General features: G+C 34.6%; 1 protein-coding gene across 1 annotated transcript in view; it reads left to right on the plus strand.

Annotated features, from left to right (window-relative positions):
• Window positions 1-26,364, plus strand: part of NAALADL2 (N-acetylated alpha-linked acidic dipeptidase like 2) — a 669,716-nt gene that overhangs the window by 204,174 nt on the left and 439,178 nt on the right. The window contains exon 4 of the mRNA XM_090276711.1: window positions 4,691-4,841. Within this exon, the coding sequence (XP_090132837.1) occupies window positions 4,691-4,841 (151 nt within the window). The remainder of the gene's footprint in view (window positions 1-4,690; window positions 4,842-26,364) is intronic.

A 26,364-nucleotide genomic window follows, 5' to 3' on the forward strand; every position in this document is an offset into this window, starting at 1 on the left:
TATAGACCTCTTTAATGGCATCCTAACAATAAAATGCATAATAAAAGGCCCAAACAATAGGACTATTAATAGAAAAAACAAGTACAAAAAGAAAGAAAATATAAAATTTGAGCTCTCAGGTCAACATATCTGTTTAAGACAGGATCACATATTATGCCTGATATTTTAATTTTCATATATAACATAGCTACTTAAATGAATATGAATGTTCTCTGAAATGTTAAATTTATATTTTTAAAGTTCATTTTTATTTTTCTGTTATTTTTGTTTTTTCTGAATCTTTAATCTAAAATGTACACAATCTCTTCTTTTAATACATATTAACTCCCGTAACAGTATTTAGTGAAAATCTAGGTCATCTTAGCAATCTAAATAAACAGACATACAATTCACACAGTATTTATTTCAGTGTCTTCTCAGGAAGATCACAGCAAGAAACATCTGATGTTTTATAAATTCACCCTTTGACCAGCTTACTTTTCTTTGTAAAGAATAGCTGTGTAATTGAAAGAGAAGGTGTGCTTTCATGAAAGGACTGCCAGACTTGAATTCTGAAAACTCTAGTTTGATCCCTGGCATTATCACTTAGTAAATTTGACCCTGAATCAAGCTCTTAACCTTCCTAAATCACAATGACATATCTAATGCACTAAATAAAAATTAACAAATAACTTTTGAGACAATGTCTCTCTCATTGTAGATGTACAATTAGTATATGATGATTTGACTTAAAGATGACTCAGAAGACCTAGATTCTAATCCAAATTAATTTTCTGAATCTTTATATGAAGTCTGTCAAATATTTACTTAATGTGAAAGTATTAGTCTGCTAGGGATGCCATAACAAAATACTACACCCTGGGTGGCTTAAACAGAAGTTCGTTTTTTTTACAGTTCTGGAGCCTGAAAATTTAAGATCAAGGTGTCCACCGGTTTGATTCCTTCTAAGGCCTTTGTTTTGGGCTTGCTGACTGCCACCTTCTTGCTGTGTCCTTGCATGCTTGTGTGTGTGTGTGTGTGTGTGTGTGTGTGTATGTGCGCGCGCGTGTGTGCGCGCGCACGTGCGCGCATGCACACTTATCTCTAATATCTTTCTATTATAACGACACCAGTCATACTGGAATAAAGCCCACCCATATGACATCAGTTAACCTTAGTTACCATTTTAAAGGCCCTATTTCCAAATATAGTCCATCCTGATATGTGCTGTGGTTTATGATTTAAATATATACACCTTAGGGCGACAAAATTCAGCCATAACAATAGACCTTAATTTTATCTATAAAACTAAGGTCTTCTTATGTTATATTTGCTTTTTTTTTTTTTTTCACGTGCAGACTCAGGAAACACTTCTAGCTATGGAGACCAGAGAAATGAGCCTAGTGCTGGACTAATGTTTTGAAGAAGCTAAATGACAGAGGAAAACACAAGCTTTCTCCTCTGGTTCTTGATTGTAGGTGGTAGTTCAAGGATCCCAGCATTGTAACCAGTGAGAATAAAAAGGGAAGGCGGGGCTGATGTTCCATAGGTTCAAATGGGTAAACTGAAAACTTTAGGAGCATTGGTGAATGGATTTAAACCTAGCTGTGGAATTTTATTGATATTTCCTTGATGAATTATGTGAAGGAGGAGATTGTCTAAATGACAATAATAGCGTACCCCTTCTGGAAGAGAAAAGATGTTTTGGTTGGAAAGTAAGAATAGAAATCAATGAGACAACTTAAGTTACAGGAACTGGAGCAGGCTCTTTCTCTTTTCCTTTCCTAGTTTGATCTTATTTTTAATGTCTTTTTTTTTTCCTGAGTATGTGAACACCATGCAGCCACCCAGTGCCTACATGCTGTCTGCCCAAGGAATTGGGAGTGTAAACCTATGTTGGAACTTTTGCAAGTACCAAAGTACTACTATTGAGTCATTTCCAGGTAGCTTTCAGTTTCATTAATACCTGTTCAACAGTGGTGCCCTCTCCAAAAATATATAGTACCATTTATTTCAGAAGTGATTATTTGGAAAATGGTAGGAACTAGTTTTATATACTATACACAGGGAGAGATGTAGTAATATGGTTTACAATAAGAAATACGGGATTAGCTGCCTTGAAGTTGGCAAAGACATTATCTCCAAGACTCTATCAACAAAACCCATTCACATGTTCAAATCCCAGTGGGCTAGTCTCCACCACACTTTCCTCTTACATAAAACATAAAAGTAAATAAAAATAAATATGTTTTAATTATATATCTTTGAGAAGTATAAAGAAGCAACATAACACATTTAGCTGCATTTTTTTTCTTTCCAGAGACAAGATGGCTTAAGACTTGCATTCACATTCTAAAAGAATATACATATATGATGCCACAAGAAAATGCATTGCATAAGTTTTTCAGTCAGTGAGTATGAATTTCAGGGCAAAATAACATTCTTATAATACACTTGTACCCATATACTCATACCTTCATTCCTTCAGTCCTTCATTCATTCATACACTCAATAATAGTGTGATTGATATGAGGGGGAACAAGTACTTACATATATGGCTGGTAAGGGTATAACTTGTTATAGATTTTCTGGAGGAAATTTAGTTTATCAAAAATCACCAAAACAGAAATACTTCAACAGGAAGTTTTACCTATGGAAATACGTTTCATTAAAATAAATATTTCTGCAATTATATAGCTATAAGGAAGTTTGGTATAGTATAACATTTTAAAAAATCAGAACAATTTGTATTAGCAATAGTCAGAGATTGGTTAAATAACATTTGATGAACTCTCTTTATACTATTATTTGTATTATTTACATATATGCCTACTATACAGCTATTAAAGTTATATAAAAGTGTACATATCAACATGGACAAATGGTTGGTATACAATGTTAATTATAAAAAGAAATGTAGAATAGTATTTATGATGTGTGTTCTTACTTTGTAAATGTTTGAGTATGTATGAGCATAAGCCCTGAGAAGGTCTAGAAACTCTAACATGCTAATATTCAACCCTGTCTCTTTTTCCTTTACAATTATCATGAATTACTTCAGTAATTTTAAAAAAGTAAATTTTCCTATTTTTTTAATATATTCTTCTATAGTGAGCAGAACATTCAAAAGCATTCCATTGGTCATTGTTTTAAAACTAGTAATTTAAACATTTAGACATTAAAGCCTTGTCTAAAGACTTCAGTGTGAGCACTGGAGAATCATTCTTCAGTCTGTCCCTGCATTCACATATCCTTTGCTTTCTTTTCTTGTTCTTTCTCTTTCTCAAAATCTCCCGCCCCCCATTAAAACACTGATGGAGGGAAAAATGACAGAAATCTGATGAGAGTTATCTGTTATAGAAGGCACACAGAAGACTATTACATTTTGCTTAAGTTTTCAATGTTTGTTTTCTTTTTCTTATTATTAAAAATAATACAGCCCTGGCCAGGTGACTTAGTTGGATGGAGCATCCTCCCATACACCAAAAGGTTGTGGGTTCAAGCTGCAGTCAGAGCACATACCTGGGTTGTGGGTTTGAACCCCGGTTGGGGCACATATGGGAGGCAACTGATTCATGTTTCTCTCACATTCATCTCTCTCTCTGTCTCTTTTTCTCTCTTTCTGTCTCTCTCTCTCTATTCCTATTTCTCTAAAATCAATAAGTATATCCGTGGGTGAGGACTTAAAAAATAAAAATGATGCATACTTTTTTATTACACCAAAAGTTGAAAAGTACAAAACATTTTTAAAGGAGTTGAAAAAAAAGACCTTAATGTGGCATACTTAGATCAAGTATCAGTTTTTATTTTTCTATGTATCTATACATTATTTCCTTTATGTAGTTACAATTGTGTTGTAGATACAAGTGCATCCTAAGTTTCACTAAAATCAATATACTCTTTACCCCACCTAAATAATTTAACAGGTTAAAACAAAGAGAACATTAAATACCTTCAAGTTCATCCGTCCCATCATATATATTTATTGTATGTTTATGAAAAAACAGAGAGGAATTCTTATATTAAATATTTCTCAAATAAAGTAAGCAGGAGCTATTCTCAAAATATTTAAAGACAGAGATGGAGTAGGGACTGACCATTGAGAAAGAGGCCTCTCACTCTCTTATGTGTATACCCCTCATTTGTTATATCTGCGAGATCTAGGTGGGGCATCCTGAGCAAAGACCAGAGTATATAGTAGGGACCTTCAGGACGTTCAAGACAGTGGCTATTGGCCAGTGTGAAAGTATTTTTAACAACTGATATGACAGACTAAGCCCTGAAGGAAATATGCCAGAATACTCCAGTGACTTCTGCTCTAGGAAAGACATGATATAATGGTCACAGCAGCTCTCCTTTTGCAATAGAACCTTGTCTGTGGTTGATATCTACTAATTTCATGGCTTTGAAAACTCCAGATCTAATTGGTCAATTAAAAAGGAGAGAGCAAGAAAATCCATGTTCAGTCAAGTGAAATAAAATATAGTCATTATAGGACAACCGCTTAAACATTATTGAGATAGAGAACAAAGGGGAGAGGCCAGTAGAATAACTCTCTTGCTGGGCTTGATAATGGGAAATCTGAAGTGTCTGTTTATTTTAAAAGGAAAATAAAACCCAGAAAATGGAATCAGTCAAATTCATGAACTGGCAATATATGAAATTTTAATGTATATGGTAATGTTTTTAATATTTTATTCTTCTATTTTAGCTTTCCTTATTGGAAAATGCTGGATTTGGAGGTGTCCTTCTATATATTGATCCTTGTGACTTACCAAAGACTGCAAATCTTAGCTATGATGCCTTCATGGTGTCACTGAATCCAGGAGGAGACCCTTCTACACCTGGTTATCCAAGTGTTGGTAAGTTCATTGATAATATTCATTATTCTTGTGAGCCTTGCAAGGTTGCAATTTATAAGTACATTATATGTAAACTAAACAAGAATAGTAAAGTAAAGAAGTCCTTACCACTCCATGCTTTAAAAAGTAAATTTATCTTCTTAAATTACAGATTACTCAGTTGTTGGAATAATTATTTTAGAAAGTCTACAATAAATTTTCTGTCTTAATAAAATTACAGCATCATGAACAAAGAACAAATATTTTATACATTATTGATTGAGGGCATGCCATGTATGTAGAAAAGATGTACAAAGACATAAAAGCATGAAATATCTGCTGCTTTGGGGGAGCTGTAATAGCTCTAAGTCCAGAGTCTCAGGGTACACATAGTCAAGTTAGATGAAAAACATTATGAGAAATGATGCAGGAAAAACGTGGCGCTAGTGCGATCAGATCGTGTGGCTCCCTATGAGATAGGACCTCATTGGTTTGGCCAGTCTCTGGCAGCACAGAGATGGCTATTTTTGTGTCAAACTTCTTTCTCTTTCCCTGTAAGCTATGTTCATAATAGTGGGGGTCATGTGGCACAGCGAAGATAACTGTGATTTTGGCAAGTGCTCACTGCATCATTGAATTTCTGTCCAATGCGTCATTGACAAATTTTACGTTTATATGGACTTGGCTAGGAAAATGCACCTTGGTCCTTCTTCCAAGGTGATACTAACCCATTAGCCATGACATTTCAATCAGTAATTAAACTAACAAAAAAAGTCATGCAATTATTTGTGTGTTCTGCCAAGTTTCCCTTTTCTCCACAAAATATCACAAAAGACTTTACTAATTATCTTTCTCAAGTCCAGCTGTTCTAACTTTATCAATTAATCAATAACTTTATCCAAGAAAGGAGTTAATTGAGTTATGAGATATAATTGTGATTTAAGGGTCGGAATATACTGATTACTGCTTTGTAATCCATGTAAAAATTTTTATCTGGGACATTGCTTATCTGTGCTTTGTATAGTCTATTGTCCCATTATTACAATTTTGAAATTAAAATTAGAAAGTGATTATCTATAATTTGGGGGCAGCATTAAAAAAATATCAGTCCAGTTCTCTTATTTGCAAATGTTCTAACTTCCTTGAATCGGAATGCTTAGCAAGCTAAATCTTTGTGACAAATCAGTGGGCTGCAATGCTACTGAAAAGTAGATAGCTTATGAATACTCTGCTTAAGTTGGCAAGTTTCCCAATGGTCAACATTTACTCTTTACAATATTTTAACCCAGGCCATTTCATAGATGTAGAATTCAATCATATCTGGTAAAAATGTTGGCCAATCTTGAGCAATCTCAGTATGTCTTTTTTCTTTTCTTTTTAAATAACTTCTACTCAAAAAGTTGTAAATATTGTTGATTTATATACATTTATCCCAGCATCTTCTAATATTAACATTTTACATAATATAGTAAAATTATCAAAGTCATAAAATTAACATTGATACAATGCTATTAACTAATTATAGACATTTTTCAAATTTTCTCAACTCTCTCACAATATTTTGTTTTGTTTTTTTCTGCTGCAATATCCAATCCAGAATTTCATACTGCATTTAATTTCCTTGTTTTCTTAATCTTCTCTGATCTGGAAGTTTTTCTTTTATTACCTTGACCCTTTCAGCTGATTTTGTAGAACTTCCCTCAGTTGAGCTTGCCCAGTAGTTTGTATTGATTATATTGTGGCCATGTATTTCTGGCAGGAATACTGTAGAAGGGAAGGTGTGCCCTCTTCAGTGTATCATGGGAGAATGTCCATATTGTGGATATGTCTCATGTCTCATGATGCTAATTTTAATCCCTTGGTTATGGTGCTGACAGTTTTCTCCATTGTATAATGATTATTTTTTTTTCTTTTGCAATTAATGAATGTCTTCTAGAGAGATATTGTATGACCATGTCAACATCCTCTTTCTTTTCATACTTCCCTACCTAAATGTTAGCATCCATCAATGGTTCTTGTTTATTATAATTATTATTGTGGTGTTTTCCAAGTGATAATTTTACTGTTTTCAGTATTCATTTAAAATACTTTTTAAAGAAATATTTTTATGATATGAGTAGTTTTTGTTGCTGCCTTTATTCTTAAACAAAGATGAAATGCCTAATTTAGGGCAGAATATATGTCAGAGCTTCCCACGCATGCAAGGAGTTCGGACTAGCCATCAGCCTGACGAAGACGAACGTTATGGCTCAAGGCACGGGGACTCCCCCATGCATCACCATCGACGGGTACACCCTGGAGGTTGTCAACGACTTCACTTACCTCGGGTCCACCATCTCGAGCTCTCTGTCAGTTGACTTGGAGGTCAACTGGAGAATCGCCAGGGCAGCCACAGTTATGGCCAAACTGAACCGGCGAGTGTGGAACAATTCCAGCCTCACTGAGAAAACCAGACTGCGCATCTACCAAGCCTGCGTACTCAGCACTCTCCTCTATGGCAGCGAGACGTGGACCACCTACGCAAGGCACGAAAGGAAACTCAACAGCTTCCACATGAGGTGCCTGCGACGCGTCCTGCATGTCGTCTGGCAGGATAAGGTTCCCAACACCGAGGTGCTGAAGTGAGCCAACATGAGCAGTTTGCATGCAGTTCTTAGTGAGAGACGCCTCAGGTGGCTCGGCCATGTCAAAAGAATGGATGCAGGCCATATTCCCAAAGACCTCCTCTACGGCGAGCTAGCAGAAGGCCAGAGGATGACAGGGCGCCCAAAACTGCGGTTCAAAGACATCTGCAAAAAGGACATGACACAATGCTCCATCAATCTCAACACATGGGAAGTTCAAGCAGACGACCGCCTAGCCTGGAGGCTCGCGGTCAGGCAAGGTACGTCACGTGCGGAGGCTGCGCGCAACGAGGAGGCGGTCCAGAAAAGATCGAGGCGGAAGCAGCGTCAACAGCAGCAACAACAGCCATCTGCCTTCACCTGTACCAAGTGCGGCAGGGATTGTCACTCCCGAGTCGGACTGCACAGCCATTCTCGGCGGTGCAGATAGACTCTCAAGAAGCTACGCCATCGTCTCTCGAGACGGACGGCTGCCGATATGTCAGAGCATTTAGATTAAATGACAAAATATCAGTTAAATGAATGGCATTATCTACTATATTGCTCATGTACTTATAGAAGACTCACATGAACACTTCTTTTACAAATATAATGCCAGAGTGAAGAGGGGAGAGGATCTCTTTTGAACATGTCAATGTCTATATAATGCATGGGAGAGGAAAAGATACAACCCATTGTATTTCCCTTTTTCTCCTAGATGCTAAGAATCTCTGATTAACTGCAGTGATTTATACTCCTGTTCCTTTAAAAAAAATTGTTTACGCTATTACAGTTGTCCCAATTTCACCCCTTTTCCCACTCCACGCAGCCTGCCCCCCCCATTTTATTTATCTCTTCTTATTGAAATTGTTTTAAATTTCTGTATCTTATGGTTTTATTCGTGTTAAAAAAAAGTAATGCTATCCTTCTCATAATTGGGGAGGAAGAAAGAAGGAGAAGGCAGGCTGTGAATTACAAATAAAAACTTCAAATAATTTGTTCAGAGTGAACAGTGGTATCTGACTTAACCCCTTTAAAAACTATCAGGTAAATAATTATTTGAGGAATTAATATAAAACTAACTATTTTTGCAGTTTTAAGAACTTTGTTTTGTTAATTAACCTAAGGGTGCTTAAGTTTTAAAGAAGTAGTATACAATGACAAAAATCCAAGAGGTGTTTTGTTTGTTTTTAATATATGCAAAGTAAAAGAATATTATAATAAACTCTCTGCATGCCTCATTCAGATGAATAAACTGTATACATTCTACCAGGGAATGGTTTGCCTATACAGCACCCTTGCTATTATTCCAGATAAAATTTACATATACTGAAATGCATACAACTTAACTGATGAAACACTACACGCATGTAATCTCCATGCCTATTAAGCTAAAAAACATTTTTATCAACTTTGAAAGTTTCTAGTCCCTTCAGAGTCATTCCTCGTCACTAGCCCTAGTGAGTCACCAGTCTCACTTTTCCCATGGTACAGAAATTTAGAACATAATAAAAATAGAAGCATGCAAAATGTGTGTATTCTGTGCAGGTGTTTTGCTTAGAATAATATCTGCGATGTTGATTCATGGTGGCATGTTTCAGCAGTTCCCTCCCTTTGATTGCTTAGAAGAATACCATAATTTTTGTATAGATTCAAATAGGTGTTTTTTAAACAACAATGCTGATGTACTTAGTTTTCCATAAAACATGATCTAAGTGGATTGCCCAAACAAGATACAGGAACTTCCTATAAGGTAGTTCTGCACAGTAAGTCTCATTGCATATCTAAATAGTTATGATTATCATAGAATCAGAACAAAGAGTAAAATCTTAAAAGTAACCTTTGCTCTTATTACACAAAAAACAATGTCTTATTATTCTTTTATCAAAAGCAAGCCTTTAACTTCACTTGGCCTATTAATTATCTTTTCTGGGCCTTATTTTCTTCAAAACAAAAACAGGTGAAATATCTATACCTATACCTATATCTATAACTCACAGATTGTTGGTAAGGAAATGTAAAATCTCAAGCTCCACTCCGGATTGATAAGGGAACTCAGAGGGAAGGGCCCAACCAGTCTGTGTTTTAACAGACTCTCCAAGTAATTCTAATGCAGCTGAACTTTGATAACCAAATCTCAATTGGACTACGTAGCTACCTACCTAAACCTTGTGACCTCATGTTACTGTTCTTTCAGCACCTTGTATTGCTGCCTTTAATATTGCTGCCCCCACCTCAGTCAGGATTGAGAAATGTGTTCGTTTAGGATCCTCAACCTGACTTTCATACTCAGTAGGCTCCCAGTATATATTTGATGAGTGAATAACTGGTTTTGTTAACATGACTACTTTTCTTTGGTGACTCTTATCCTGGATCATACATTAATTTTAATTTACCTAATTAAAATGTATTTTTAAAATCTGTATAATCCCTTACTGTGATAGGTTTGTTTAAAAATATATGTTTTTTTTTTCTCCTTAAATGCTTCTGTCAATTCTGTCATATCTTTTCTGCAATTCAAAATAGCAAGAAATCCATTGACTCAAAAGGTTTGAAATTCTAATTAAGATATTAGGATAACAAAAGTTTAACTTATTCTTTCAATTTTTTTGATAATTTCACAAATATGTCAAAGATTAATGTCTAAAATATCAAAAACTTCATTGTAACTGCTTTCACCAACTTGCTCCAAGTGTTTCAACTACATTGCTATATAATTCAAGGAAATGTCATCTAGAACCATATAATTTTAGAATTCTAATGGACATATAACACAATTCTATTCTCAGCAGTGAAGTAGAAGTAACTGAATCATATCAGTTAGGGACTCAGATAAATAAAGCGTAAAAACTGATATTTATAGTAACTGGTCATAATTTTAACACCAGTGATCAGTAATAATCTAAATGTACTTAGCCTAAAATTACTAATCAATCATCTACATAAGTTGAAGCTCAAAACTAAGAGGTAATCAGAAAGTTATTCTTTGAACAACCAACAGGGAGAGAAATGTGTATATATATATATATATATATATATATATATGCGCATATATATATGCACATATATATATATATGCATTACTTTATTGTATTTTTTCCATTACCATTTATTCATTTATTCCCCCATACCCTCTTCCACCTCTACCTACTCCTACAACCCCACCCCCATAATTACTATATTGTTGTCCATGCCCATGTGCCCATGAGTTCTTTCTCTCTCTCTTCTTTTTTCTTCCTTTTAGCTTGATATCTTTAAGAAGTATTCTACTTGGTCAATGTTGAAAAATGAAAAAGAAAATCCTGTCCCAATATCTAAGCATTAAGATTGTGTTATATCTCAAAGACCAGAAACAGTAATAGGAGTTATAAATTCTTTCCATATATTTTCTTTAATAACTTACCTTCTGAAATTCTGTTGGTAACAGAGTTGAGTTTAATTTTAGTACAGTCTCCAGATAACTGCTTGGCTGATCTATGGACTACTCATTAATTAAAGTCCAAGATATTTCTTTGATCTTGACTTAGACTTAATTTTCCTTATACCCTATTTCCTGAAGTCCATCCTTATTAAAAGCTTTGTGTCTATGTCTCTCTCTCTGTGTTATAATCCTGTTTGTTGTTTTTCTGTTTGTTTTTCTTCATTTTGAATTCTAGAAATGAAAGTCAGTCGTTTCAGTGGTTTTACTCTAGTAGAGGGTATCAAAAAACACAGTTTATTTAATATTTCCAGCATTACAATTCAGTGGTCTGTGTGTTGTTTACCTACTGTCTGTTCAACATCATGTCTGCCAACAAAAACCTTTTAAGGAATAAAGAATTTCAGTGTCATTTGTTACAAGTCTTCACTAGGTGTTCTTGGTCCAGTTACCTGGACAAATGTCGAAAGATTGACTTGAGTTGGCACTAAATCAACTATGACAATGTTAAACTATTCCTTGACTAGAACAGCAATAGATATAAATATATGCCCAGTTGTCAAAGCAAATGCTAGATATTCACAGCATGAAATACCTCGTCAATTGGTTAGGAAAATATAAAGTGTCTATATTTTTGCTATTTCACTGTAACTGGTGGTTCTTGTATGTATCCTGAAAGTTTCAGATTTACATCAAATGCTGTTCTACTTGATTCTTTGAACCATTTAAAGAGTAGCTTATTGTTAAGCTGTTTGAATTTTTTCAGAAATTTTAATTGACAGCATATTAAAAAGAAAATTTATTTAAATTCACACTGTTACTTTCAAAAGTCTTTGTTTTAAAAATAATTTTGGTTATATATGTTTGGTGGTCTCAAACAGGGAAATGTCTAATTGACTGTTGAGATGTCTAAAACTGTATCCTTTTAAAAAACATTTTTGAATGATATTGTTCAAAGACGTGTGTGTCATATAGTACATTAATCACCCAGAATGCTCTTATTATTGTATTAGGATGTGTCTATTTTAAATTAAACACATACTTTGTCTTTTTAGGAATCAAAGTTTCCACAGAAATCTTTGGTGATTCTAAGAGGATGCTAAAATCCACTATTTAAAAATAAAATAATTTATCAATACATTTCCATTAAAAAGAATGAAATGTTAATAAGAAATCAACCAAGTAAATTAAAAAAATTGAATTGGCTTTATTGAATGATTCACAGATAGGACAGTGTCCATAGTAAATAAAGAGGTGCTCTGAGAATTACAAAATTGGTGGTTTTTATAGGCAGAACTTGGGCAGGAACAGAAAGTTATCAGCAAAAGAAAGGAAAGGTTGCTTTCAGGCAAGGCCACCTTTCTTAGACAGAAGGGAAGTAGAGTTCTTATCAGGCAGATACCTCACTGGTGTCCATCAGGAAATCCCAGACTGATTAGTTTAAGGTCACATTCCTAGAAGTGGCTAAAACTGCAATTAAATCTTGATTTGCTATGCTGGGTGCAAGTGACTTAACCTTGAGACTTCTGTTTCTTTTTTCTTTTCTTTTTTTAATTTTAATTTTTCAATGACATTAGACATTCAATATTATATTAGTTTCAGATATATAGCATAGTGGTTAGACATTCATATAACTTATAAATCAGTCACCCTGATAAGTCTAACACCCACTGACACCACACATAATTATTAAAATATAATTGACTGTATTCCTCATGTTGTACTTTGCATCCCTATGACCACTTTGTAACTGCCAATTTGTACTTTTAATCCCTTCACATTGCATATCTTTTCATATGTCTATTGGCCATCTGTTTGTCCTCTATACAGAACTGCCTATTCAGGTCCTCTGACCAACAGAATAGAGAGCTCAAAAATAGAACTATGCCTATATGGTCCATTAATCTATGACATAGGAGGCAAAAATATACAATGGGGTAAATATAGCCTCTTCAATAATGGTATTGAGAAACTAGACAAGTACATGCAAAAAAAAAAAAAAAGAGAGAAACTGGGCCACTTTCTTAAACCATATACAAGAATAAACTAAAAATAGATTAAATGTGACACACGAAACTATAAAACTCCTAGAAGAAAACAGAGACAGTAAACTCTTTGACATTGATCTTAGCAATATTTTTCTGCACATATCTACTCAAGCAATGGATAAAAAAAAAAGTGGGATAAAATCAAACTAAGAAGTTTTTGCACAGCAGAGAAAACCATCAACAAAATGAAATCAAAAGACAACCTACTGAATGAGAGAAGATCTTTGCCAATTCTATCTCTCATAAGGATACCCCATAACATCCAAAACTTGTAAAAAACTCATATAACTTAACCAAAAAACCAACATTTTTAAACAATAATAAGCTAATTGAAAAAAAAAATAAAATTAGTTTTACAGCACTTTTCTTTATCTTATTATATTTTTCAAAAGGAAAGCATTTACTATGCCTTTTTATAAATGAGTACAATGATCCTTAAAAAAACTGAGCCTTAATCAAAGTGATTTGACTAACAGCCAGCACTTAAATCTCAAGTCTCCTAACTTCTAACCTAATGAGATACCACTGGTGTCATTTTGCAACTACCATGCAACTGAGGTAAATGAGGTTTATGAAAATAAGTTGCATTTGTTTGATACCAGCTGACAAATGATCCAAATTTAATCCCCAACAAAGTTTAGCATCAGTTTTATTTTTCTCCTACTTTCAATACATGCTTGAGGACAATATTGAAAAAGAAATATAATGATAAAATTTTAAAACTTGCCTGCAGGTTTAGACTGGGTCAATATGAAGTCAGAACAAATTTATATTGAATTATATGCAATTTCCAATATTCTTCCATAAGTACAGTTTTGTACATTTACCTACAGAAATGGAAAGTATATATAACTAAATAATTAAATTGAACAATTAATTAACTAACAAAAATGTGTGACAAAATGAGGACAAAAACTCTGTTTTATTTTTTTCAACCAGAAGATTGTCAATTATTTTAGTGAAATATATTCAAAACTTTGCCATTTCACCAACTTTATAAAACTTTTTTTTTTAATGGTTTAAAAGATTGGAAAATATAACCATCTGATTGTCTTTCTCAAAGATTCAAGTTATCGTTACAATTTAGTACAACCCATTTTTTTATGGAATCTGCAGTAGCTGAGCAGAAAATACCAGCTAAAATAACATTTAAAAAAGTAAAAAAAAAAAAAAAACATGCTGATCAACATAACTAATTTCATTTTTCCCAGTCAATTTTTATACTTTCTTGTCTACTATGGTCACAACCTATAAACTACAGTAACAGATTTTACTAATCACAAATCTTTCTTAGAGAAAATGTCATTTGTAAAACTGGTCACATGTAAACTTTTTTGTGTGTGTAAGTATATTTTATTGATTATATTGTTACAATAGTTTCAATTTTTTCCCCTTTGCTCCTCTCCACACAGCACCTCCCCTCCCCCCACAATACCCCCTCCCTAAGTCCATGCCCGTGGGTTGTACATACTAGCTCTCCCACTTCACCCTTTCATATATTCTTCTTCTTCTTCTTTTTTTAAACAATTAATTAATTAATTAAATATTTTAACAATAAAAAATAACAATCCCTCCCTCTCAGACTTAAGACCCTTTATAATCTTATAAAGGACAATGGGGAAGGTCTCGAGCTCCTCTAGCTGCTTCAAGCTGGACATGGTCGTCGTCCTACCTACCCTTGGGTCCGGAAATCCCTAATAAGAGTGGGGGTGTGGAGGCGGGGGTGGCCTTCCCACATGGGGAAGAATCATGCAGACTCCAGGTCGGTTGGCTGTCCCCAGACAATGGCACACTTGATTTAACAGACTGGAATCCTTGTTGTATTCTGGGGGCAACAGATTTGGCAACAGGGTTAGAAGGCATTATTCAATTTATAACCACTAGATGACAAAACGCAGGTATTAATTTTTCAATGCCCCACATTAGGGAAAAGAAGGGCTTCTTTGGAGGAAGGTGTGCCAGGTACATCTCACCTGTCCAAAACTCTTTTGCCCATTATACTTAGTTTGGGCTGAGGGAAATAGTTTAGGTTTCCCCCCTATCAGGCCTCTGGGCTCTTTCTGTCCAAGCCATTAGGACAGAAAAGAGAAACCTGTTTTAAAGCGAAGCCCACAAACCACCCCATTCTTTACCAACCCAGCCACTTAGTTCAGCCAAACCATTGAGTCTCAGGAGGCAGCAATGCAGACAGGATTAAGTGAGGCCTATACGTATAGACAATCACTCAGGTAATGAGATCATAGGCTTATGCCCTTTGAAAACAGAAAACACATGTTAATTTATGTAACACAACCCACATACAAGTCTCTAAATCTGTAGGACTGACTTATCAGAAAGACACCAGTTGCAAGGTATTTGAAATTCTTCTTGCCTATAAATTAAACATCTTTAATAATACCACAGACATAGTTTAATTTTAAAATGAAAACAAATTTTAAGTGAAGATAAACTTTAAAGACAGTTAGCTGCACTACTTTATAGTCTACCACTGAGCATTATGATTTTCCTTGAATCACGATTTTTCTCCCTAAGATTACCCTCCTTGTCATTAAAGGGACTGCATTAAGTCCATTTTTGATTTATCCTGTTCATTTGCATAAACACAACAAGAGCAGCAAATGATCACTTACGATCTTTAGTTCTGCTTTGCTGGAACTTACGCAAGGGACATTTAGGGTGACCTTCAGTCTGCCCTTCAGGGCACAGAAACTGAGCCACATACCTGGCATTCAGCCTTGCCTGTAAACACGTGTCTTTTCCAAGTCCTTCTGGTTTTCCATTGTGCCTTAAGATCCCTTCTAGCCATCTTTCAGGAAAACAACATTCGTTCCTTCCCTGGAAAGATGGCCATGGACTGCACATCCAACCAAGTTACCAGGCCTTTTATCTCGTGGGCTTTTATTACCTTTGAAAGTCAATCCCAGTTCCTCAGGGCTTTTTGGTAACAACCAGAGCCCAAGAATGTCTCCTTTAGTCATGACATTCTAGTCAAAGTCTTAGTGAAAAAAAAAACCTCTATTAACAACTGGTCTTATTAGTTTTATGCAAAGAAACTTATGTCATTACTTACTTGTTTAGAATGCCAAACTCTGGAGGGATCAGGTAGGGAGAAAAATATACAGTGTGAAGGAAAATCCTTGTCCTTCTAATATTCACTGAACTTGCATTTCCATTCTTTATATTTTTATTTTTTCCCCCACTAAAATTTTTTTTGTTTGTTTTTCCATTACAGTTGTCTCACTTTTTCCCCCCCTTGCTTCCCTGCACCCTGCCCGCCTTCTCCCACATTCAGTCCCCACCCAGTTGTCCATGTCCATGGGTCATTTATACATGTTCTTTGACTAGACCCTTCCTCTTCTTACCCCCTTCTCTCCCTCCCATCTCCCCCTTTGTTACTGTTAGTTTATTCTTTGTTTACATACCTCTGGTTCAATTTTGCTCATTTGTTTGTGTTGTTCATTAGTTTCCCATGATAGGTGATAGCATAAGGTATTTTTCTTTCATTGCCTGGCTTATTTCGCTAATCATAATTCTCTCTAATTCCAATCATGTTGTTGCAAATGGTAGAAGTTCCTTATTTCTTTCAGTACTTATTCATTGTCATTTTCCCTCTTTGTACTCATGTTCCTCTCTGTCTCTCTCTGTTCTGTCATCTTCGTAAAGAAGACCCTTTAGCATCTCTTGCAATGCTGGTTTGGTGGAAATGTATTCTTTTAACCTTTCGTCTTAGAAACTCCTTATTTCACCTTCCATTTTGAATGAGAGTCTTGCTGGGTAGAGTATTCTTGGTTGTAGGCCTTTGTTTTTCATTGCTTGGAATAATTTTTGCCATTCCCTTCTGGCTTGTAGTCTCTCTGCTGAGAAACCTGATGATAGCCTTATTGGAGCTCCCTTGTATGTTATTAGTTGTTTCTCTCTTGCTGCTTTTAGGATTCTCTCTTTGTCTTTGAATATTTCCATTTTAATTATGATGTGTCTTGAAGTGGGCCTGTTGGGGTTCATCTTCATTGGGATCCTTTGTCCTTCCTGGACTTGTGTGACTCTTTCTCTCCTCATGTTAGTGAAGTTTTCTGTCATTAGTTTTTCAAGGAGGTTTTCTATCCCTTGCTCTTCTTTTTCTCCTTCTGGAATTCCTATGATACAGATATTATTACGTTTCATGTTGTTCTGCAGCTGTCTTAGAGCCTCTTCATTCTTGTTCAGTCTTTTTTCATTTTGTTGCACTGTCTGGGAGTTTTTGTCTACATTGTCTTCCAGCTCTCTGATCCAATCTTCTGCTTCTTCTAGCCTGCTTTTAATTCCTTCTATTGTGTTCTTCAATCCAGAGATCGTATTCTTCATTTCCTCCTGGATCTTATTGATAGACTCTATGACCTTTTCCATGCTGATGTAATTCTCAGTAAGTTCCTTGTAGTATTTCTGGAGTTCCTTGTAGTTTCCCTGGAGTTCTTTGTAGTTTCTGCTGATCTCATTGAGCTTCTCCATAATCCATGCTTTCAATTCTATATCTGATAGTTGGCTCCCCTCTATTTCATTTAGCACTCTTTCTGGGAACTCTACCTTTCCTTTCGATAGGGGGTTGTTTCTCTGTCTCCTCATTTTTGTGACTCCGATTGTTTGTTGGTGTTTCTTAGAATCGTAAACATAATAAAAGTCAATATAGTCTGATTTTACAGTCACTGTCAAATGATAAAATCAACATAAAAATAAAAGCAACTTTTTAAATTTCTGAACTATTTATTAAGAAGAATGGATTTTCAGTATATGGCCAATTATACTGCAGAAGTAACACACAGAATTTTCATAGTCTTATGGACAGAGTCTCAATTTCTTAGGAACTTGATTTCCAAATCATGGTCAACTCAAAATTATATTTGTTGATGTTTTTCAGAAACTAAGATGGGATTTATTATTTAAGTATGTATTATTCATTAGTGGAAGAAACCATCTGTATTGTACAAACCATTCTGAAATTAATGCTTAGTTACATAGCGGCTATACATACACACACACACACACACACACACACACACACACACACACACACACATAGTCAAGAACAATGTAAAAGAGCTTACTTCCTTTTTTTTTTTCTTTCTATTAGTTGTATGGTTCCATGTCCTATATTGGCATCTTTGATTTCGACTTGATTTTTTATGGATGGATTAAGGAGTCCAGTTTCATTCTTTTGCATATGAGAATTGAGCTTTTCCAAAACCATTTATCAAATAGATTATCCATTCCCCATTGCTACTGTGTCCAAAACTAATTGAACATAAATGCATGGGTTTATTTCTGGGCTCTCTATTGCGTTCCATTGATTTACATGCAAGTTTTTATGCCAATGACATACTGTTTAGATTACTATAGCTCTTGCAATATGACATGAAATCAGGAAGTATAATGCCTCCAGTTTTGTTTATTTCTCAAGGTTGTTTTGGGTATTTGTGATTTCATATGAATTTTAGGATTGCATTTTCAATTTCAGTGAAAAATTACATTCGGATTTTGATAGGGATTGCATTGAATCTGTAGCTTGCTTTGGCTATTATGAATCTTTTAACAATATTAATTGTTCTAATTTTAAAAAGTAGGGTATTTTTTCACTCATTTGTGTCTTTCAATTTTTTCATCCATGTCCTATAATTTTTAGTGTGCAGATATTTTACCTCATGGAATAAATGTATTCTTAAATATTTTATTCATTTGATGCTATTGTAAATGGGATTATTTTCTTCATTTCTCTTTCTAATAGATTGTTGTTAGTGTATAGAAACACAACTGATTTTTGTATATTTATTTTGTATTCTGAAACTTTACTAAATTTGTTTATCAGTTCTAATATTCTTTGGTGGAGATTTTTTTTGGAGCTACATATATGTCATCTTTAACAGAGACAATTCTGCTTTCTTCCTGATTTGGATGCCTTTAATATTCTTTCTTGACTAACTTCTGTGGCAAGACATTTCAGTGTCATGTTGAATGAACGTGAGGAGAGTAGACATCCTGACCTTAGAAGAAAGGCTTTCAGCTCTTTACTACTTACTGTAATGTTAGCTAGTGCTTGTCATAGATGGTATTATTTAATATATGGTATAACATGGAGATATGTCTCTATACTCATTCTGTTTGTAAATTCTTTTTTTAATCATGAGATAATGTTGACTTTTGAGAGTTTTTTAACCATAAAAGAATGTCTTTCCTTTATCTACTGAGGTTATTATGTGATTTTTATCCTTCATTCTGTTAATGTAGTGAATCACATAGATTTGCCTGTGTTGAACCATCTTTGTATTCCAGGAATAAAGCCTACTAGATTTATAATCCTTTTAATGTACTTCTGGATTCTGTTCACAACTATTTTGTTGAGGATTTTTGCCTCTATATTCATCAGGGTTATTGACCTGTGATCAATCTTTCTCTCTTTCTTTCTTCCTTCCTTTCTTTCTTTCTTTCTTCCTTCCTTCCTTCCTTCCTTCCTTCCTTCCTTCCTTCCTTCCTTCCTTCCTTCCTTCCTTTCTTTCTTTCTTTCTTTCTTTCTTTCTTTCTTTCTTTCTTTCTTTCCTCCTTGGTCATGTACTTGTCTGGTTTTCATATCAGAGTAATGTTGGCATTATAAAATGAGTTTGGAAGTGTTCCTTCCTCCTTTTTGTTTTGGAAAAGTTTGAGAAGGATTGGTCTACTTCCTCTTTAAATATTCTTAGAATAAACCAGTGAAGCCATCTGATCCTGTATTTTCATTGTTATTGGGAGTTTTTAATTACTAACTTAATCTCCTTACTAGTACATTGTCAGTTCACTTCCCATTTCTTCATAATTCAGTCCTATTAGTTTGCATGTTTCTAGGAATTTATCCATTTTTCTAGATTGGACAATTTGTTGACATAAAATTGCTTAGTCTCTGGTTCCTTCAACAATCACTTTTTAATTCCCTAAATTAATACTATCAAATAATATAATATTAACTTTTATTAACAATAATTTGTTTCTGAAATATTTTTTAATCACTCTCTTATACTGAATTGATTTTATATATCTATAAAAATGATAAAATGTGCAATCTAATATAAACTAAGATATAGTCATCATCTATATTAAAGTTTTCTGTTAGTTCTAATATATATATTTAATTACATATGACTTAGTCATGTTTATTTAAATATATATAAATATATAAATATATATGACATTTGACCTATGTGTATGTATGTCCTTTTGTAAAATATACCTATTATAGTAAAGATGTTTAGTTTCTCTATAGTTTCACTTCAAATTTACTATAAAATAAATTTAAACTTCAATTGGAAAAATAGCTAAATAAATCAAGATATGGAGCTATGTATTTTTTAGCTCTCCCTTGAGACAATGGAACATCTGGACAGGACGTCACTATGTATACAGTAGTCCCTCTCTATATCACAGTTCACTTATCATGGCCTCACTGTATCACGGGATTTTTAAAAATATTATATTTAATTATTTATCACGGATGTTTCGCTATATTGTCGGATTTTGCGGTACTGCATATGTATGTTGTTAAAGTTACATAGGTTTAAGGGTGTAGAAATAATGTAAGGTTCCTACTTTTTAGGGAATCTAGAATATAATACCCATGAGAAGTGAGGGAATACTGTACTACAGAAATTTGGCTTTCGCTTCATTCTTGATTAGAAGAGCTTCTAATATAGTACCCCTGGCTATATGTAGCTATTTAATTTTAAATATGATTAATCAAAATTAAACAAAAATAAAAATTCAGTTATACTAGAAACATTCCAAGTGTTCAATAGCCACATATAGTTATTTTTAAACATTTTTTTTTCAGTAAGAAAAGTTCACTTGGGTGAGTGCTGCAGAGTAAATGCCTAAAACAATGTAATTTTATTCAAAATTTGGTGTTCCTCTACTGTTTTAAATCATCCATGAGACCCTTTCTGTATATAATCTTGGATAATTAAAGATTGTTTTCTTTCTTACCACTTGAATTATTTAAAATTGATTTAAAAGCAGACTAAAAACCACATGTTGTCTTTCCTTCATGAATTCTTTTATAGTTTAGTGTTGAACCAAAACATAGTTGAGTGCTCCTAAAGTAAACATTTTCCATTTCCAGTATTCTCTGAAGAGTTTTTGAATTTTAAGTATGTAAAAATAAATCTTGTAATGCTACTTTAAAGTGTTACTGCATTTGCTTTGAGCGGCTGGCATTGTAAATTTCAGCCCCACACAATTTTATTTGAGAGCTGCATCCTGGATAAAAAGAAAAACTTGTTCAACTTTTGTTTTGCATATCAATAGCCACTCAGTTCTAAATTTTTCAGTGAGAATTAAAAAATTAAATCTTTGGGATTTTTATTTTTTTAGATATAACCATCTCAGTGTTAGACTTTTGAGGAATATAAACATGAACTGCTTTTGTAATAAGCCAAAGTCCAGACTTTAGTATCTCTTTCACATGTAAAATTAGCTCTGTCATGTAACAAACTTTCTTTCCATGACACCTCAGTAACATAAAATGACACCACCTGTATATTCACAGAGATTGTGACTTATATATATCTAACCCTTAAATTTATTGAATGCCCTTTGTATTGGCTTTATACTGGGCACAGGAACTGCTAAAATCCTTTCTTTTTCTTTTCTCCTTAACCTTTTGGTGAATTCCTCAGGCATTTGACTTGATGATACTTACAAAATTATAATCTGTAAATTTATTATAGAAATAGAGCTAAAAATTATATATTTTTAAACCCATGATTATTTTTGTGTGGTTTCCAAATTTCAAATCACCATAGTTCGAAAATTTTCCCAAATTTATTTACCATGAAGTTTATTTTAGACGAGCTAAAGGACCATTATTCAAATATACAGTGGGATTCCTAGCCTGTGGCACCTGCCCTTTACATTCCTGTCACACATCCTTTCTTTGTTTTATGGCCCTACATAGAGAGGTGTGGTTTGTACCTCAGCTTTTGCACATCATATTTTTAGCTTCATATATGATGTAAAAAGTATGACTACAGGACACAGGAAAGAACAAGGCTGTTAGGTTACATGGTGATGGCAAAGTTAGCACCTGCAGGTGCACCTGCTTATGAGTCAGCAGAAAACAAAACATCAGCAACAAAAATAGTCTGGTTGATTGTTTAACAATTAAAGTTGTAATTAGATTTATAATTGAGTTTTGGCATAGTCTACAGTCTAGAAAATCAGTGTATCCCAACTAATCTTTTACACAGCATGACCTGTTCTAGTTCATTGCTAACCATCTTCAAAAATCAGTTTTTTGAAACTCAAATTTGAAGAAAAATGTTAAACAGCCTTCTCTAACTAGTCCCTTGGGTGATTTTTCCCATTTTAGTGATAGAATAAAAAATGCAATTTTATCCTGTGAAAAATAATAAAGTGACAGTTTCTTTAAGATAATATGGATATGTACATTTTCAAGCAATAGGCCAAAGGATATTATGCTTTAGGCAATTATTTCCAGAATATATTCTCACTGAAAATTTTACCTAATCCACAAGCACAATTAAGTTGTTACTATGGTAATTTTTGAAAGTCTCAGTCATTTTACTATCCCAAGAAAGCTTGGAATCCATGATGAATATTAAACGAAATAATAAATATCATTTAATAAGTATAGTAAGTACTGAACTTGAATTAAAATGACTATTAAGCACAGACCAGTTTACTATTCAGTATCCTTCCTCAGCATGACATCTAATGTTCCTGGGATGGCTTTTGCTATACTAAGGAAAATTGGACAAAACCAAGAAAATTTCTTTAGATTTAGGGTAACTATATAATACAAAGACTAACTGGGGCCCTTGTGAGAGTAAAAGGGGTTGATATAAATGACTATGGAAAGTAATAGGCATTTGGGTAATATGGTAAAGCAAAGTTTCCCCAATAGATTTGACCGTGGAATCAAGATTATATTCGGTAAAGAGGTATAATGGGCTGAATTGTATTTACCCAAAGTTCATGTTGAAGTATTAACCCCTAAAACCTCAGACTATATTTGGAGATAGGATCTTTAAAAAATTACTTAAGTTAAAATGAGTACATTGATCTGGACCCCAATCAGTACAACTTGTGTCCTTCTATGAAGAGGAGATAAAGACACAGACTGTACAAAGGGAACACCGTAGGAAAATATAAGGAGAAGACAGACATCTACAAGCCAATAAGAGAGGCCTCAGAGAAAACCAACCCTATAGATATCTTTATCTTGCACTTCTAGTCTCCAAAACTACGAGGTCATAAATTACTTTTGTTCAATCCACTCAGTCTACAGTACTTTGATATAGCTGCCTAGCAAACAAATACAAGAAGAAATTAATAAAAAACTTCCTTTAACTTTTATTATCATAAAAATATAGCAGAAAGAAATCAATTGCAATATGCTTCTACTTTCACCATTATCAAGAAGAAACATATAAAATGCCAAGTACTGCAAATATTATGCTAGTCTCCATTCCTGGTGTAATCAGGAAGAAGCTAGCATCCTAGCCCTGGTATCAGCTCTAATGAGAGAAAGGTATGGAATCCTGCCTAATTAATTAATCCTGTTACTTCACTGCAGAAACTCAACTTTCACAACTTCTGTACTAGTAATGGATAGAAATGACTTGTGAGGTACACAAAACTATATGAGAAATGAGATACTGTGGTAGAATCTAGAAAAGGAAGAAAGGTTCTTAAAAGAAGGGTGGGGTTAGAATGGCTTGTGATCACCTAACTCTAAGAGAGGACATGACTTTGAAAATAGTCCCTGAAATAAAAGAGATACGATCCATTTTTAAGGATAGTGATAACTAACTTTAAAATGTTGCCTATTTTTTTGGTCTGTGACCCCAAACCTTCTTTAAACACCTTCTAACGAGCCACCAGATCTATATTTAGTTTATGTGGGATGTAACGGGAAAAGGGCAGCAGTTGCAAATGGAAAGAAGCTGGAAGTTTGGGGCAACCTCCGTATTGGGGTTCTGCAGAAGGGCCCAGTTCCCATGAGGAAATTATAACAAGTATAACAGGGCCCTGGTTTTACAACAACAGAGATATGGGGCAGGTATCATTTTAGGAAGAGCAGAGGAACCAAGAAAAATCCAGTAACAGAGTTCCTGGAACCGGTATAAAGAGTTTCAGGTACCAGGAAAATCCTTGTCACTAAAATGTAGACCTCAGAGTGCCAGGGCTAAAAAACAAACAAACAACAAACAAACAAAAAGAAAATCTTTCCTTCAACCTGCTAGGTTCCTTCAGCAGTCAACTTAGAGTTGAGAAAGATGAAAACATATCTGACAGTTAAAATTTTGCCTCAATATGGCAGAGGGTAATCTAGTGGACCCTGGTTTGTGTCCTCTTAACTACCATATTTAATTCAAAATGGGCTAAGGTGAATGAACTAAGATTTCTTTCCTAAAACAGGTCTTTCCATCTGAATCTCTTGGGCAGGAAAGGGGGAAGATCAAGCATTCTTTCTGAGTCTTATTTCTTATAAACCAGCATAAAATCAATATCCCAAAAGGCAAAACTTTGATCCCCTTTAAGTGCAAGATGTCCTTGGGATTCCCTTAAACAGAGTTTGGATCCATTGTGGGAATGAATCTGGGGACACTGTCAAGTCAACCGAGGGGAAGAGGGAGTGTGCTCACAGAAGCAAGGGAGCCATACCTTGACTGTGCCAGACAAGATGCTGCACAGAAGGGAAGTAAGGCAGCAGTGTAGCCACATTGGTGTTGTACAGAGTTAAAGTGTGGCAATTAGAAACAGGGCAGGAAGATTCCGAAAAGGTCGCTGAAACACACTCTCTGTCAATACCGTGGAAACTGGGAGGAGTGGAAAGCAACTGAGCTGGCACGTAGCTCAAAGCCATTTACTGGCAGACTTAAGGAGGACAAGATAAATCTCGGAGTCAGTGCTGCCCATTGGGGCAGTCATCACACACAATGACTAATCAAAAGATAGAGAGTCTGTATGGAATTGAGGGGGTTGGAGCCATGATCCCACTCTAGGTATCTTGCAGCTTGGAATTGTGAAATTCGGTTGGCTGAGTGCAGTGTGAAAGGTTCAAAGGTTCAGTGTTTGTTTTTTTCTCCAACTTCACTGCTATATATGAATAATGATTTATGGTTGTAGAGTTTTAGCATTACAAGGGATCCTGGAGGTCACAAATGTACTGTTTTACATAAAAATGAAGAAGTAGAAGACTTACCTAGTCAGCTGACAGTTAAATACCTGAGTCTATGAATGATACCTTATATCTGTCTTTAATTTCTTATAGTATCTAGCTTGATACTATGGGCACACTATTCCTGAACAAAGGAGTGATGGTTATTAATGAGGAAGGACACAAAAAATAAGTGGTGATCATTACCTCAGGTGCTGACAGCTTTGACAAATGTATCTTCTTTCCAAAGAACTGTAAAAAAAAAAAAAAAAAAAAAACTTTAAAAAATTGCCAGTAATTTCAGAGGATTCATGGGTAAAATGTTTTTAGATAAACTCCCTTTGGGGCTTATAGAAACCATATTTAGAATCCTTTTCCTCAGGTATACATTACCTATCTGGATAGACCTATATTCAGAGGTAAAAGAAGGAGATTTAATTTGGGAAATAATATTTTCTTGGAGAAAAGTACCTAAAACTAATAAGGAAATGTGTTAAAATTCAAACACTGAGGTGATATTTCAGCAAAGAGTTGTATCATTTCCTGCAAGAGAGGTAACCTCAACACATCATTATTTGACAATCTATAATTAAGTTACAAGGACAATTATTTTTAGCCTTTTGAGACTTTCAAGTGTGTAACATGATATTCACAATTACTGCTAAACCTAATTATTTTATTTTCTCTTCTCTAAACCAGAAATAAAACATAAGAATCATTTTGGTAAATATAATTTTAAAATGTATGCTGCCATTTAGTAGGTAGTTATAAAACAGAAGAAATGCTTCAAATTTTGTAAATATAATAACATGTAATTAAGGCTGCTATAAAACCATGGGAAAAAAGGATGATGAAGTATGACTCTTTCCTTAGGCCATACTTCCCAGTGCAGGGATGGCCAAGTGAGCTGTTGTAGCTCCTCTGAATTTGCACGATATTACTTGTCCACCACAGGATAGAGTAGCCCTTATTGACTGAGATAATGCCCACTGGTACTTCCCTAATCCCTCTTACTTGAGGAATTCCTATCAATACCTGGAGCAGCTGGACAACCTCTTGCCTCTTACTTAGTCCTATGTAGAGATGGCAGTTCTCAGAGGGGAGTTTTAACAGAAGCTCTGGGGCAGCATAGCTCCTTAAAGTGGCCCAAGCGTTGTGACTGCAAGCCCCTTCCACACCACTTGAGGTGCTCATCAGAAACATTTTGGTTGCTGAAGTAAAGGAGAAGTACAATGACCGTGTTTTCTTCGTTTTCTCAAGATATACATATTTATCTACCCTAAGTCTGCCCTACGTTGTT

The sequence above is a fragment of the Furipterus horrens genome, unplaced genomic scaffold (assembly GCF_987537825.1).
Source record: "Furipterus horrens unplaced genomic scaffold, mFurHor1.1.pri manual_scaffold_1, whole genome shotgun sequence".
Classification (NCBI taxonomy): Eukaryota; Metazoa; Chordata; class Mammalia; order Chiroptera; family Furipteridae; genus Furipterus; species Furipterus horrens.